General features: G+C 41.2%; 1 protein-coding gene and 1 long non-coding RNA gene across 3 annotated transcripts in view; one reads left to right on the top strand and one right to left on the bottom strand.

Annotated features, from left to right (window-relative positions):
* Positions 1 to 1,769: 1,769 nt before the first annotated feature.
* LOC308506253 lies at positions 1,770 to 9,514 on the bottom strand. The gene is made up of 3 exons (XR_013994674.1): positions 8,960 to 9,514; positions 4,230 to 4,377; positions 1,770 to 3,067 (listed from the first exon to the last, which is right to left on the bottom strand). It is a non-coding gene; the product is annotated as an uncharacterized lncRNA (long non-coding RNA).
* A 98-nt stretch (positions 9,515 to 9,612) lies between these two features.
* Positions 9,613 to 14,533, top strand: part of TTC27 (tetratricopeptide repeat domain 27) — a 146,365-nt gene continuing 141,444 nt past the window's right edge. The window contains exons 1-3 of one of the 2 annotated variants that reach the window (XM_081068552.1): positions 9,613 to 9,938; positions 11,884 to 12,061; positions 14,105 to 14,234. In XM_081068552.1, coding sequence (XP_080924678.1) covers positions 9,839 to 9,938; positions 11,884 to 12,061; positions 14,105 to 14,234 — 408 coding nt within the window. In that variant the 5' untranslated portion in view covers positions 9,613 to 9,838. The remainder of the gene's footprint in view (positions 9,939 to 11,883; positions 12,062 to 14,104; positions 14,235 to 14,533) is intronic. The other variant, XM_081068553.1, reaches the window with a different exon arrangement.

Raw genomic sequence — 14,533 nt, 5'->3', positions numbered from 1 at the left:
GCTAGGTCTTACTTTCGGGGAAACACAGTATTACTAACTGCCTATTTATTTAAAAGCTTCACAAAAGCTGATTATTTAGTAGACAAATTTCTACATTTGCAGTTTTTCACCATTCTATATACTTTTCCACAATTTAAAGTTAATACTCTGGCATATCCTTGTATAGATGCTGGAATATTATCAGTTTGCTAAAACATAAGCTTCATATCTTGGGAGATAATGATACTGGTTAGGTCTAAAGATTCCACGATGGAAACACACATGCCCACTGGGTCAACCTAGACACGGGAACAGACCCAACTGCAGACCCTGGGGAGTTAGATAGACTCAGGGCAGGACCAGGCAGCCTGGGTACGAGAGGACTGGAATGAGGAGCGTGGCCCAAGCTACTGCTCTGATGCCTCAGTCTAGAGCAGAGGTGTCCAAACTGCGGCCCGCGGGCCAACTGTGGCAATCCACTGTTAATTGGCCCGCAGCAAATTCCAAAAATATATTTAGTTTACTTAAATAAATCTGGTGAGGCAATATGTACTTCACCTCGAGTGAGTAACCCGGCTGTTTGTGTATTTTACCGCATATGGCCCTTGGTGAAAAATGTTGAAAAAAGTTTGGACACCCCTGGTCTAGGGCAAGATGGTCAGAGGATGGCAGGGCTTCAGGTTCATTTGGTCTCAATAATACTGAGTTTCTTTTTATTATGATAATTTATAGCGTATGGAAAATTGGGAAAATACTGAAAAATTCAAAATGAAGTTAAACCCTTAATATTCTGGTATCTTTCCCTCTATATTCTATATAATTGATTTGTTGTAGATACAATTTCATCAACTTTTTAACAATGTTACTTACTTTTTTATGAAAGCAAATGAATGGTTGTATGAAATACTTAACTAATTTCTTACTATTGGATATTTAGGTTATTTCTGTTTTTCTAGTTATAATGTTCTGATGAACATGGTCTATATCTTTAATTATTTCCTTATGATAAATCATAGAAGTAGAATTACTAGAACAAAGGTTTCAATATATAATGATTGCTTCCCAGACATGTGGTAATGATTCACACTTCCAGTATCAGTTATTGATACCAATGCCTTGCCAGCACTGGGGATGATAGTTTTTTAATCTGGTATTTTTACCTATCATCATCCAACATTCTTTGATTTGCATTTCTTCAACGTTGTTTATGATTATTAGCGATTTGAAATTCTTTTTTTGAGTAATCACTTTATACCTTTTCCCACTTTTGTGTGTGCATTGTCTTAAGAGGTTAATATCTATGAGCTACTTGAATATATTTTTCCCAGATGGCCTCTTCATTTTTATTTAGTTTTGAATTAATATAGAGCTGTAGTACAGGACCTATCTTAAAGGTCTTTTTTATCTGTCTTTCTGAAGTTGAGGAAAATCCTTAAGTATAGCCCTTTACTTGATCTTGATAGTAGTATTAATTTAACTTCAAATATGTCTTCTGCCTAACAGTTTTACAATGTAATTGTCTTTTTGTTTGTTTTTAGACGTTTTTAAATATTCCACAAGTGGACATTTATTTAAAACAAAAGAGACCATGATCAATTAAAATGCCACAAACAACAAAATGCATAAAAATACTTATATTAATTGACAGGTGTATTTTTATAATTTTTTTTCTTACGTATACTGGCTGCAATCTTAAAAATGCTTTTGTTATTGGGTGCAATTTTTGATCACTTCATAACTACAATTTTTGTTATATTTTCTAATATTGAATAGAAGAAAGAATTCATTAGTATGGTTGATCAAAATTTGTTTTTTAATTGATGGTCAGGATGCGTAAAACATACAACCTTTCCCACAGACAATACACACTGTATGTCTGACAGGTTTGTGTTCCATTAACATAAATTCTTTATGCTGTGATTCCAATCAAAAAAGAAAAAAAATGTGGATTTATAAGGATATATTCTGTAAAAATCAAGTATATTCCTGTCAGATGGATTTTCATTTTGGCCGGGCATTGATCAGGACTGAATCTTCTCACAATTTTAATAACTCTGATTATTGGAAGAATTTTACATAGCTTCTGGCTCTACATTTCAAATCTTGTTCCTCTTCCATTACCCACCTACCTCTGGTGTGGAGCACCACAGGATTCATTCATTTATTTCATCCTAAGACCTCCAGCCTGCATTTTTGTTTCGTCATAGGTCAGCACAGAGGGCTGTAGGAGCATTCCTGGAAGCCATCCCTACACTGAAATGCTTAGCAATACCTCAATTATATGAAGAAATGACTGCAAACTACATAAATCTATCTCACTAAATCAAAATACATCCACAACTCAACTTCCTGCATTTCCCAAATTACCACAGCCACTCCAATGTCACCTGATTGGAGAAGTGGACTTAACTAGTTGATCTGAAGATGTCTTGCTGTCACTCTCCTCTCCCCCTGTCTTCCCACCACCCCTAAGCAATCATTAATCTACTTTGTTTCTTTTGCAAATTTCGTCACAGTCAGGTGACGACATTGTTAGGACCCTTGCCAGAGCTTGTGAGGAAGGGGCCCTGAACCTTAAGTTTCATTAGCTTTGTGGTTTATCTGCCTCTATACCTTTATTCTACAGGAATCTACATTCTTTTCTGCCACTTAAAGGATTCATGTAGAGCATGTGTGTATGTGCTGTGAAAACTGGGAAAAAAGGAGTTTAACTGGAAAATCAGGTAAAGCTAAGTAAAACGAGAGGAACTTGATAGGATTCAGAAGGTTTACAAAGTCTTTAAGACTACCTGGGAGTTACAGTTTCGTTGTTTTGTTTTTTTTGAGGCCCCACTTTCCAATTAAAGAAGCAGACTTATTTATTGGGTGTTTGGTCTCTAAGTTTTTTTCAGAAAGCCCCTTAAACATTTTTTCCGACCTGTCAAACACTTCCCTTAATGGCCATTGTTATTCTAAGTAAAAAATAAAAAAACCTTTTTTTAATTTTTCTATTTACCAAGGAAAATTCAAGGGTTGGGATTATGGTTTGGCTTTATGTAAGAGGTAGAAATTCTTCCAGGAAGCAATTTAGATGTTGATGTAGACAAACCTGTAACACAAAAGAAGGAGGCCAGAACAGCTGGTTAACTACATGCTTGTAACTACCTCAACGTCCCCAACTGAGAGGAGGCCAGTCAGTGATGGACTGTCCGTACGATCAATGGCCCCAATAGTTACTGACCCTAGAGTACAAATTACACAAAATGATCTTCTTTTCGCAAATTGGCAAGGCAGGAAGCGCCCTCAGGAAGGTTTTACAGGCAAGTTTGACCAACTGCTTTTCAACAGATTGGTCATCAACCTAACATACCTCATGGCCAGCTTGGATTGGATTGGAGACTTAACTGGGCCTGTGTTTCCATACATTTCCTATGGAACACTTCCTTATACATTCTAGATAAAAAGACAATTTGGGGCAAAACAAAAACACATGAAGCAAGACTTTGTACATGTAGACAAACAGCAAAAACAATGCCAGCAGCACAATAATAAGCAGTGTGGTAGGCAGCAGTAGGACGAGCCCAGTGATACCCGCCTCCCTCCCCTCACATACGCACTGGACTTAACAGATTTCATTTTCACGAACAATATGGTAGAAGTGAAGGTTCATTTCTGAGATTAGGACACAAAAACATTGTAGCCTCTGTATTGGGTTTCCCTCTGAGAGAAGCCCTCTGCCCTGTTCTGAGCTTCCCCACAGAGGCCATGTGGAAAGGACTGATGTCTTTGGCCCACAGCCCGTGGGAACGTAAGGCCTGCTACATGATAAGCATGGAAGAAGATCCTCTCTTGTTTGAACCTTGTGTATAAGTAGCCTCTGTGAGAGAGCGAGACTTTGAGTCTGAGACACATAGACAAGCTGCACCCAGATTCCTGGGCCTCGAAATTCTGAGGTAACCAGTGTTTATTGTTTGGAGCTACTGTGTTTTGTGGTGATTTGTTACGCAGCAATGGACAACTGATACAAGCAGGGTGTGGTACAAATACCAAGTGATATACCTCCCAAACAGAAAGTCTAATCTTAAAAAAGGCATCGGTCAGATAACCAAATGCTGGACGTCTAAAAAAGGTCTAACTTCTTAAAACAAAGGACTAGGCCTAATAACATTATATAAAACCTACTCCATTAAAAATCTAAGGATAAAATAATAAATTTAGCAGGGGGAGCACAATGAAACAAGTTACCTCTCATATTGTTGAGACGAACTCACCTGGCAGTAGAGCTGAAGGACACGTGAGCTCTGGGCTGAAGGGGCCAGTGCTGGTCTGAGGGTTCCCAGAATGCTGCCTAGAATGGCCTTGCAAATGGTCTTGGTGGAGCCTCCAGGTTTGTCAAAGGATGATGAGACCACCAAATACCTGAAATGAAAACATGAAGCTGAATTTATTGCTTACTATAGTGTATTGAACCTTGTGGGCTGCCGTAACAGTACCACAGACAGAGGCTTAAACAAGATCAAGCAGTTGGCAGGGTTGGTTTCTTCTTGGGCTTCTTTCCTTGGCATGTAGGTGGCTGTTTTCTCCATGTTCACATGGTCTCTCTGTACACGTCTGAGCCCTTTTTTTCCCCCTAATGCCCTCTTCTTATAAAGACACCAGTCACATTGAATTAGGGCCCACCCCAATGAACTCATTTTATCTTAATGACCTCTTTAAAGACTATCTTCCAAATACCATCACATGTTGAGGGATCCTCACTGGGAGTCAGGACTCCAACAGACTAACTTGGGGGTAGGGAGTGGAGACACATTCAGCCCACAACATACTCTAAGAGGACACTGTTGGTGAGGCACAGTGTCCGAGCAGAGCAGAGTGGTGACCTTACATAGAGTTTGGGCAAGTGTGGAGTCCAGGAGATGGCAGACTTCCAGAGGAATAAGAAACTGACATCAACTGAAGCATGATGTCATGTTTGTTGCTGGCACTCAGACACATGCTTGGTTGAGTGAGCCCATCGCTGGCAGGCTGTTTCGGAAGCAAGGGGCTGACTGGTGGATGTTCAGTGAGGCAGGTTGTCATATTGATTGAACAGGTTTAAAGGCTTCCAGAAGAGCCACCATTTTTTTTCTACAATTGTGGGAATGTTATAAAAAGTGTCTTTCATTTAGTCCTAGTTTTCTCCTAAAGTGGCCTAACATCTCTTAGCTGTAGATGTGGGAATTTGTGGTACTTTCTGGCTGATTTACAAGTTTACTTTCTGAATCCAAGTCAATGATACTCTATTGGGTTACAGAGGAAACAAGAGAGGCTTGACCCAGCCAGTTCCTCAGATTACTGGCTATGTGGCCCTAAACCAGCTTACTTGGCTTCTCTGAGACTGTCTCTTCATTTGTAATTGGAAATAATAACTGTCTCACTGTGTTGTGTCAACAACATAAGTTATATGAAATACCTAGCACAGTATCCGTGGACAAAGGTCCAGAGGTGGGATGAGAAGAAAAAGTGTATGTCAGGAGAAGGCTTTTGGAAACCATTAGCCTTGGGAGATCAGATTTTAAGCATTATACAACAATTTTTTTAAAGTGTTATTGAGATGTAATTGACATAGAATAAAGTACATATATTTTAACTGTACAGTTTAGTAAGCTTTTCCGTATGTATATTCCCATGAAATAATACAATCGAGAGAGTGAATGTATCCATCACTCTCCAGTGTCTTTCTTCCTCTTTGTAACTCTTCCTGCTTCCCTTCCCTATTTTCCCCAGCCCCAATCAACCACTGACCTGCTTTCAGTCATTATGGATTAGTTTGCATTTTCTAGATTTATATAAATGGAGTCATACAGTGTATTCTATTTTTTGTGGCTTATTTCACTAAGCATAATTATTTTGATATTTATGTATACTGTGTGTATCCATAGTTCATTCTTTTTTATAGCCGAACAGTATTCCATTGTATGAATATATCACAATTTGTTTATTCATTTATCTATGGATGGACGTTGGGTTGTTTCCAGTTTTTGGCTATTACTAAAAATGCTGCAAACATCAGCAAATATTTAAAAATTATTATCAAAGATGAGATTTGTTACTGAATATGAAAAAGGATTGAAGGGTCATGAAATGCTCATTACAATCAATCCTGACTTCTCTGTGCTTGAACTAGTGAAAAGATCCTGCCTCCCCTTTACTTAAAAGATATGAGATTGATACAGGCCAGAAGTGAAGGCTAACCACGTCTGGGAGCTCCAGGAAGGAAATATTAATTCCAAATGGGGACTGGGGAGAGGTTTCCCCCAGGGGAAGGCATTCTGAGCAAGGCCTTAAAGGATGAGCTGAAATGTATGGGAAGGGAAAGGCTTATGGTGGAAGAACCAGCTTAAGCAAAGACCCAGGCTTTTCAGTACCAAAGACCTTTGTAATAGGCCTCTTCTCCTCTGCCCAACCTCAGGCATGTAAGATTTGGTGACCAAACAAAAGGCATTAATTGACAATAATTATATTTCCGATCTAGATAACCAAAGGCATAGATGATTATTCAACTAAATTACTAAAGAGAAATAACAAATAGAAAATGTCAATCAAAAATGTTGAACTTCTTTTGCAAGGTGGTAGATATCGTATGGAGTTGATGTAGACTTCCCCTATTAGGCCTTTTTTAAAGGCATTTTGAATGTTGAAAAGTTGAAAGACAACCCACCCCCCAAAAAAACACAATTGGCGAAGCTCTTTGCAGGCAATGGTGAGGGAGTTAAATGGGGTAGGCACAAGATGACACCTGTGTTTTGGAAAGACCTTATGGAAAGAAGTGTGCAGGATGGGCCAGTGAGGGGCTGCCAGACCAGTTCCCCGAGTCCAGAGGAAAGGTCATCGGTAACAAAGAAAGACAGAAAGGATGCTAGTTGGTTCAGTTAGAGTCGTTTTGTTGACCAACTTGATGTGAGCGGAAGTAAAGGTGGAGATGTTGAAAGTGAAGTCACGATTTCTCACCTAAGAAATGGAATGGAGACGACCAAGAACACAGGTAAAATGGGGCTGATTCCTTGGAGAAAGGAGGGAGTGAGAATGTGGACATATTTTAAGATAGGAGGGAAGGAAATTAAGGGAGTCAACTGAGGAAGAGCTCCAGGTTCACAAGAGTAAACAAGTAAACAATCTCCAGGTAAACAAGAGTACATGAATCTTACAGGTGACTCTTCACTAAGTGGCAATAAATGAAGTTTTTCTCACCAGGCAGGTGTTGGCAAATTCAGGAAGCATTTTCCCAGATAGGTTTGTGTGCCTTTTGAGTTCAGGATTTACTTCAGCTCCCTCTCAATTCATTTCCGACACGTGCCTGAAAGGGAAGTGTGCAGATGCAAGCAGGGCCCCCCCCCCCCACCCGTGGGGGCAGGTGGGGATTTAAAGCTCTCTGTAGTGAGAGTGCACATCCCTGAGTGCAGAAAAAGCAGAGGGACTGTGAGTGGGTCTGGGGACGTGGACTTGTATGGTCCTGTTCTCCACACTGCAAACCACTTAAAATGTCTGGTTATTTTAGAATTTTCAGGAAATACTGATTAAAGAAAGCACAAAATAAAAATCACGTATAATTCCTTCACCAAGAGATCACCCATTTGTTAACATTTGAGTAAATATCCTTGCTACCTTTTTCCTAAGCATGGATTAACATTTTTTTCCAGCAACAATAACAACAAAAAGATAGGAGATTGAATTAGTTAAAACACATAAATGTATCAAACCTGAAACTACTTGGAGAAAGGTGTCATTTACAATACAGTTTAAAGTTCTGGGTAAACATGGCATATTGAATATATGGGTCTAATTTCTCTCCTTCTTCAAAACTCATTAAAACTGTAATAAAATAATGACGATATAACCCACAAGGAAAGCGAAGTAGTTAACACTGTTTGGAAGCGAGGTAAGTGATTTAGCTGACCAGAAAAAGCCCACTTCTAAAATGCAATGGGAAAAGCGACGACAAACTTTTATCGACACTGAAGAATCCCTGAAGAATCCCTGGGAGCTCCAGATGTCTCTGGGACTGAATATAACGGGGTGGGAGCAGGGCTCACATGAGGATTCCAGCAAAGGGAGTCAGTCAGCTGGCACCCCTGCCCACTCCCTCCGCGCACCCTCCCTCCCGTAACCTGGAGCAGCTCCAATAAATACACAGACTGGGTCTTGAATGCTGAGACTCCTGGCTTTCTTACTTCACTTGGCTCTGAAAGTCTGGCAACCAGACCCTCACTGTCCAGGTAGATTTTAAAGTTTTTCTGAGAAATCTGATCAGCCCAAGAAAAAAGTGATCTCAGCGTTCTCAGCAGACTGCCCAGCCAAGGCACTCTACACCGGGCTGAAAGTGGGCGTCTGTCACTCACTAGCTCAGTTTTCACTAACCCCTTTTTTTTTTTTTTCATTCGAGAGCATTTTTGTCTCCCCATTTTATGACTGGAGTCCATTTTGCCCAAAGGGAAATTAACAGACTTAATTACTGTCATTGTTTAGCATACCACATTTAAAACAAATCTTGAATTACAGTGAAAGCACCACGTTCAGCGTGTGGTTCCGTGAGGCTCTACATGCAAGTAAGGAACTCGGTGTAGCGGTCAGTGTGCTTTACAACGATTGATCTCTAATAACTCTCAAATCGTTTCCACAGTGCTGAATTTTGTGCTTAAAACACACACACACAAGTGGACACACCGATCAAACATCATCCCCGGCCCAAATGGCACTCAATGACTTTTCAGTGAGAAGACATCCTAGGGCCTCTTCGCTCAGCGCAGGTCTGGCTTTGCCATCCGCTGGCAGCCGCTGAGCTGGGCGCTTCTTCCCTCCACAGCCTGGGATGGCTCTGGGGACTGAGGACAAGTGAATTCAGAATTGCTAGCTTTCTCCTCGGAACTGGGTCCTGCGCTAAGCTCCTTCAGAGATCTACGGCCCTTAATTCCTTCAAAATTCCTGTCTGGTCCGTGTCCCCTGCAGCCTTTCCCATACTCACAGTGCAGGCTTCAAGCCCACGGGGCAGATTGCCACCCTGCATGTCCTGGCTGCCAGATTCTTGGTTTGCACCTAGGAGTGCTGCTCTTAAGGGTTCAAGGGCGTGTGACCAAGGTCCTCGCCCCGCGCTCAGCCGCCTGCACGCCGGTGGCACGTTTCTGCAGCTTTCGGTCGGTCCTCCAAAAACTTCCCTGCACCAGCGGCCGGGCCAGAAGTCCCACGGGGTCGTGATTTATGTGGTGGCAGCGTCAAAAGCAGGTATCTTACGTATACACTTCAATTCATTCAAAGAATAAAGACCTAGTCTCTTAACCGAGGGTTCACGGGTTCCGCAGCCGAGGGTCTCTAACTTCTTGAAATGGTACCCAAATGTTGGCAGTGAGGGCCCACGTGCATTTTGCGGGAAGGATCACGGCTTTCATCAGGTAGTCAGGAGAGTTCTGACCCAAAAGGTTTAGGAGTCCAAGCGGTAGACTCTCCTAGGAAACCGCAGTTGGCGCCGCTTTGAGAAGCATTTTAACACACGTCGTGGGTGGGCGGTACACAAGGATTCCACGCCCTTTACGTCATCTACACTCGCCGCAGCCGCGCGCTCCAATCCCGTCCTTTCCCCGCTCAGGGCGGGGCATCTCCGCTGGGCATGCGCGGTACCAAGGACTTGGATTGGTTTCCTAGGGGGAAAGCGGCGCAGTGTGTGCGTGTTTCCCAGGGTGCCCAGCGCTGCTGTCATGGCCGCTCCCTCGGGCCGATATCCGCACATGGGGTTCTAGAGCTGTGGGTGTATCCATAAGAACTGTAGCCACTAGATCTTCGCGTCTTTGGACCCTCCTCCTTTCACTTTTTTTTGTTGACCCTTTGGCAGCCCGTTTTGGCCGGGCCGATGACCGGGATGATGTGGACCCCGGAGTTGGCAGTTTTGAGGGGCTTCTCCACTGAGACTGAGCGGCAGCAATGGAAGCAGGAGGGAGTCGCAGACTCAGGTAAGGAGGCGCACCTGCCAGGGATTTAGGTCAGCGTTTGGGCTGAGACGGGGTGGCAGCGGCTGGATTCTCATCTCTCCTTTTTTTTTTTTTTTTCCTACCATCATCTTGTTGATTTCTTAAGGCTGTGGGTTGTTGCGTCCTTGACATGGTGGGTGCGGTCCTCAGGCTCCTTGCTTGTCATTACCCCAAACTTGTCACCGCCCAGATTCAGTACGGTAATGATAACAGTGGCAATGTCAGTTACTTTTCTAAGCCCTTAACATTTATTTGGTCCTTTAATCATTGTAATAGACACATAAGGTGCTACTTTTAATCCCATTTTGCAGATGCAGACATTTAAGTACTGATTGGTTAAGTAATTTATTCAAGGTCGCACAGCTGGTAAGCAGGAAAGCTGAAACGAGGCAGCAAAGATGTAATTCTTGTGAACATTGCACATTTACCGGAGAGATCGTTAAAGGCACATTTACTAGTGGGATATAGGCACATCTGGTTGTGGGATTTAAGCCGAAGCTGAAAAAGAAATAATAATTTAGGGCACGATATAGGTGCTGTGTGGTGTGGGTATGTGTGGGGACAAAACCCCAAAAAACAGTTTCCAGGCTCTCGGCCTCACATAGAAAGGTGCTGGCTCGGGTAGTAAATGGCCATCAACTGTGATCAGATGCCAGCAGCTGTGGCTAGTTGGCCGTCAGCTGTAACCCGTAGGCCATTGGCCACTAATGTAATGGCTGTGGCTACGCTAGCAGAGAGGAATGGGGGCTAGCAAGAAGATGGTGGCTGGCAAGTGCAGACTGCTATTAGGCAGATTATGTAGATCCTGCTTCCTGTGTCTCCAGCCCAGACGTCAGCGAGAATATATTTGTTTGACTCCCCTACTTATGGCTCCATGGGTGTTCCTTTTTGGCCTTACCGTGTCCTGCGTTCTTGGGCGGGGAGTGGGAGCTGAGACCCTGCACGACAAATGGTGCAGCGAGCAGGGTCCCCTGCGCGACAGTATGTATGTGTACACAATAGGTACTTCAGGAGGTAGTTTTTGAAGTCTGGTGGTCTGGAAAAGTTTCATGCAATGTGCGTGGGATATTAAGGGAGCAATGAGTAAACCAGCTTTTCATCAGGGAGTATGGTGGGGGTAGGAAGAGCCCAACTGTGAAAGGTCTTAGAACCCTAACTACGCATTCTTTTCTGTTATCAGTAAGAATCTTTTTGAATTCCCAGGAGAAGGGTGACAATACTTAGTGTGGGGACAAAGCCCCAGAAAACAGTTTCCAGGCTCTCGGCCTCACATAGAAAGGTGCTGGCTCGGGTAGTAAATGGCCATCAACTGTAATCAGATGGCCAGCAGCTGTGGCTAGTTGGCCGTCAGCTGTAACCCATAAGCCATTGGCCACTAATATAACGGCTGTGGCTACGCTAGCAGAAGGGAATGGGGGCTAGCAAGAAGATGGTGGCTGGCAAGCGCGGACTGCTGTTAGGCAGATTATGTAGATCCTGCTTCCTGTGTCTCCAGCCCAGCCGCCAGCGAGAATATATTGGTTTGACTCCCCTACTTATGGCTCCATGGGTGTTGCTTTTTGGCCTTACCGTGTCCTGCGTTCTTGGGCGGGGAGTGGGACTGAGACCCTGCACGACGAATGGCGCAGCGAGCAGGGTCCCCCGCACGACACTTAGTAATGAGGAATATTATTCCTGGGTCTGACTTCCACCTTACTGCTGCTCATGGTATGGATGAGCTGCTAATACTAGCAATGATGTTTGTAGAATGGTGGGAATTTGTTCAGTGCTTTGTGATTAATGTATAGCAAGCATTCGAAGTATATACTATTTTTTTACATACTAAAATGGTAGATGTACCTAATAGTGTTTTCCTTTACACTATGAAAAAATTACAGTATGAAAAAATTGTTCTTTTGGATTATTGTACTAATTTTTTGTATTACAGAGACTGGATCTTTCCTACAATTGCTGCTAGAAGGGAACTATGAGGCCATATTCTTAAATTCATTGACTCAAAATATTTTTAATTCAACAATGATGACTGAAGAAAAGATTGACAGCTACCTAGAGAAACAGATACTAACATTCCTGGATTACTCAACAGATTTGGACAAAACCAAAAGGTAGACTACATTTAATAGTGCCTTGACAGTATAAGGCACTGATTTTAACAGTTGTTGAAAAACTTGGCTTTACGTTTAGTCAGGACTCATAATGTACTGTATAATCCATGTAAGGACTTCTGTCCAGAGGACCATCAGAATGATAAAGGATATAAAAATATAAGGGTTTTGTGTATGAAATGAACATATAATTGAGTGGTAACTGCTAACCCACTGAGTTTCCAAATGCTTGGGTCTGATAGTTTCTGGCCATAGGCAAGACTTTAGACCTTATTTCCTTTTAACTGGAAAGCATACACTATCCATCTCACTATTTCTAGATTGCTGAGTAATACTTACAACTACTGTTATCATGGTTTAGATTATTGTCTTTCTAGAGATCAGAGAACTTAATGTTTTTATTATGGAAACCTTGGTTTACCTTCTTCCATTAAAGTTTAAGTAATGGATAGTTACATAGCAGTGAACCTAAGTCTTTTAATAGTTTATATTTTGTTCTAAATTTGTTAATAATAAACTTTCTTTACTATCTGTGGCATCCATGTTAAGTTTTAACTGTCTTTAAAATGCATGGAATTTTGTTTTAACTTTATTTCTAGGCAATGGCTTCATTTAGTTCTTCAACAAATAAACCAACTACTTGCTAGATGTTGAGGTTGTGAAGAGGAATAAGACACAATTTGAGTTCACAAAAGAATGTTACTGTAGGCATTTTATTTTATTTTGAAAATTAGTATCATTCCTTCTAATTTTTCTGGTTTACTAGTAGTTTACATACCTGCGGTGTGATTCCTGATTCTTATTTTGCTGTCTGAAGTGTGTGTGGTATCATAGCAATTAGCTTTGTGGTGCCCATTCGAATACACACATGTACACACAAATGTGTTATTCACTGGTAAAGCAGAATTCCAGCTAGTCATATAGAGCTGAGAAGAGATTTTTCAGTTGCCTCATTTTGAGGAATTTGAAAATGAAATGTATTTGCCATGCATCTTAAGGGTTTTGATTTTTAGTTGTGACAGTTATATTAAGGCTTTAAGAGCTTGCTTCACACCTGTTCTTCCCAAGTTTCCTAACTTCTAACTACAAACAGGCTCACTTATCACGTGTTTTCTCTAGTGCTGCTTATTCTTTTCTCTGCTCTCAGTTGCCTTGCATTCAGAGCTTTATATTCTGGCTATCAAAGGCTTGTAGGTTTGATTTTTTTTTTTTTCTTAAAGACTGTTACTTTTGAGGAAGATTACCTAGGGGACATAGGGAGAAAAAAACTTTTACTTTCTCTTCACGATACTTCAAGTTTCTCTGGCTGTTATTTGTCAGAGTTGAATCCACACCTATTTTTGTCTCACTCTAGGGCGTGGCAAATTATGGCTGGTGGGGCAAAATGGCTAAGAATGGTGTTTACATTTTTATAGGGTTGTAAAAAAGAAACACATGTGACTTGCAATGCCTAAAGTATTTAATATCTGTCCCTTTATCGAAAAAGTTTACTCACCCCCCCCTTGTCTTAAGCCAAATCAGGATTGAAAAAAATAGGTTCAAGTGAAATTTCTCAGGGTCTTTTTGTTATAGTACAGTTATTAGTAAAATGTTTAACAACAACTTTTTGTTGTCAGTTTTCTTTTATATAAAATCAGTTTAACATACATTTTCTGGCAATGTCAGAGCTGTTAAACCGAATGCAAGAGAAGTTACAGATGCCTGATTAAGATCTGAATAGCTCTGTTCACGAGAACTTTCTGTGATGATGGAAATGTCCACGATGGGCACATTTGTGACTGAGGGACTGAATTGGAAATTTTGTTTAATTCTAATTAATTTAAATTTTAAAAAGCCGTATGTGGCTCACGGTTATCATGTTGGACATTGCAGACCTAAATTATTTAGGTTTCTGAAAGTTTTTTGTATAATACTCTTCAATAATCTCAATAAATGTTGGTTGATATCTTACCATTTTTCTTAATAAAACTGAAATGAAATAGTGTTTGTGGTTATGCAGTGATAGTGGTTCACGTTTATTTCTTTAACTGTTCTTATATGCAGACAACAGCTGATATTCCTAATTGGAGTGAGCAGTTTGCAGCTCTTTGTTCAGAGTAACTGGACGGGACCTCTTGTAGATTTACAGCCTCAGGATTTTTTGCCATCTGTTTTGTTCCAGCAATTCAGTGAGGTACGCTTCTTGGAAATGTCACCTGTAGTTATTATTGTGTTATTTGTTCTTCAGGAACTTGTCTTTATAAAGTGGAATTAATAGTTGGTAGGAAATAAACATGACTTTATAGCTTGTACAAAACCTACTAAGAATGCTGATTCCTTGATCAAATTTTCAAATATTTCTAGAATTTTCATTGCCAGTCTGAATCTCCTCTTCAGACACCTCCATTTAAAGGAGCTTGGTGAGTTGCTTTTTTTTTTTTTTTTTTTAAGGACCGGTAGCTGTACTGTTCATTCAGGTACATATATCACCGC

Source organism: Rhinolophus hipposideros (assembly GCF_964194185.1).
Source record: "Rhinolophus hipposideros genome assembly, chromosome: 12".
NCBI classification, from domain to species: domain Eukaryota; kingdom Metazoa; phylum Chordata; class Mammalia; order Chiroptera; family Rhinolophidae; genus Rhinolophus; species Rhinolophus hipposideros.
The sequence above is the reverse complement of the archived record's forward strand: the minus strand, read 5'-3'. Positions and strand labels throughout refer to the sequence as shown.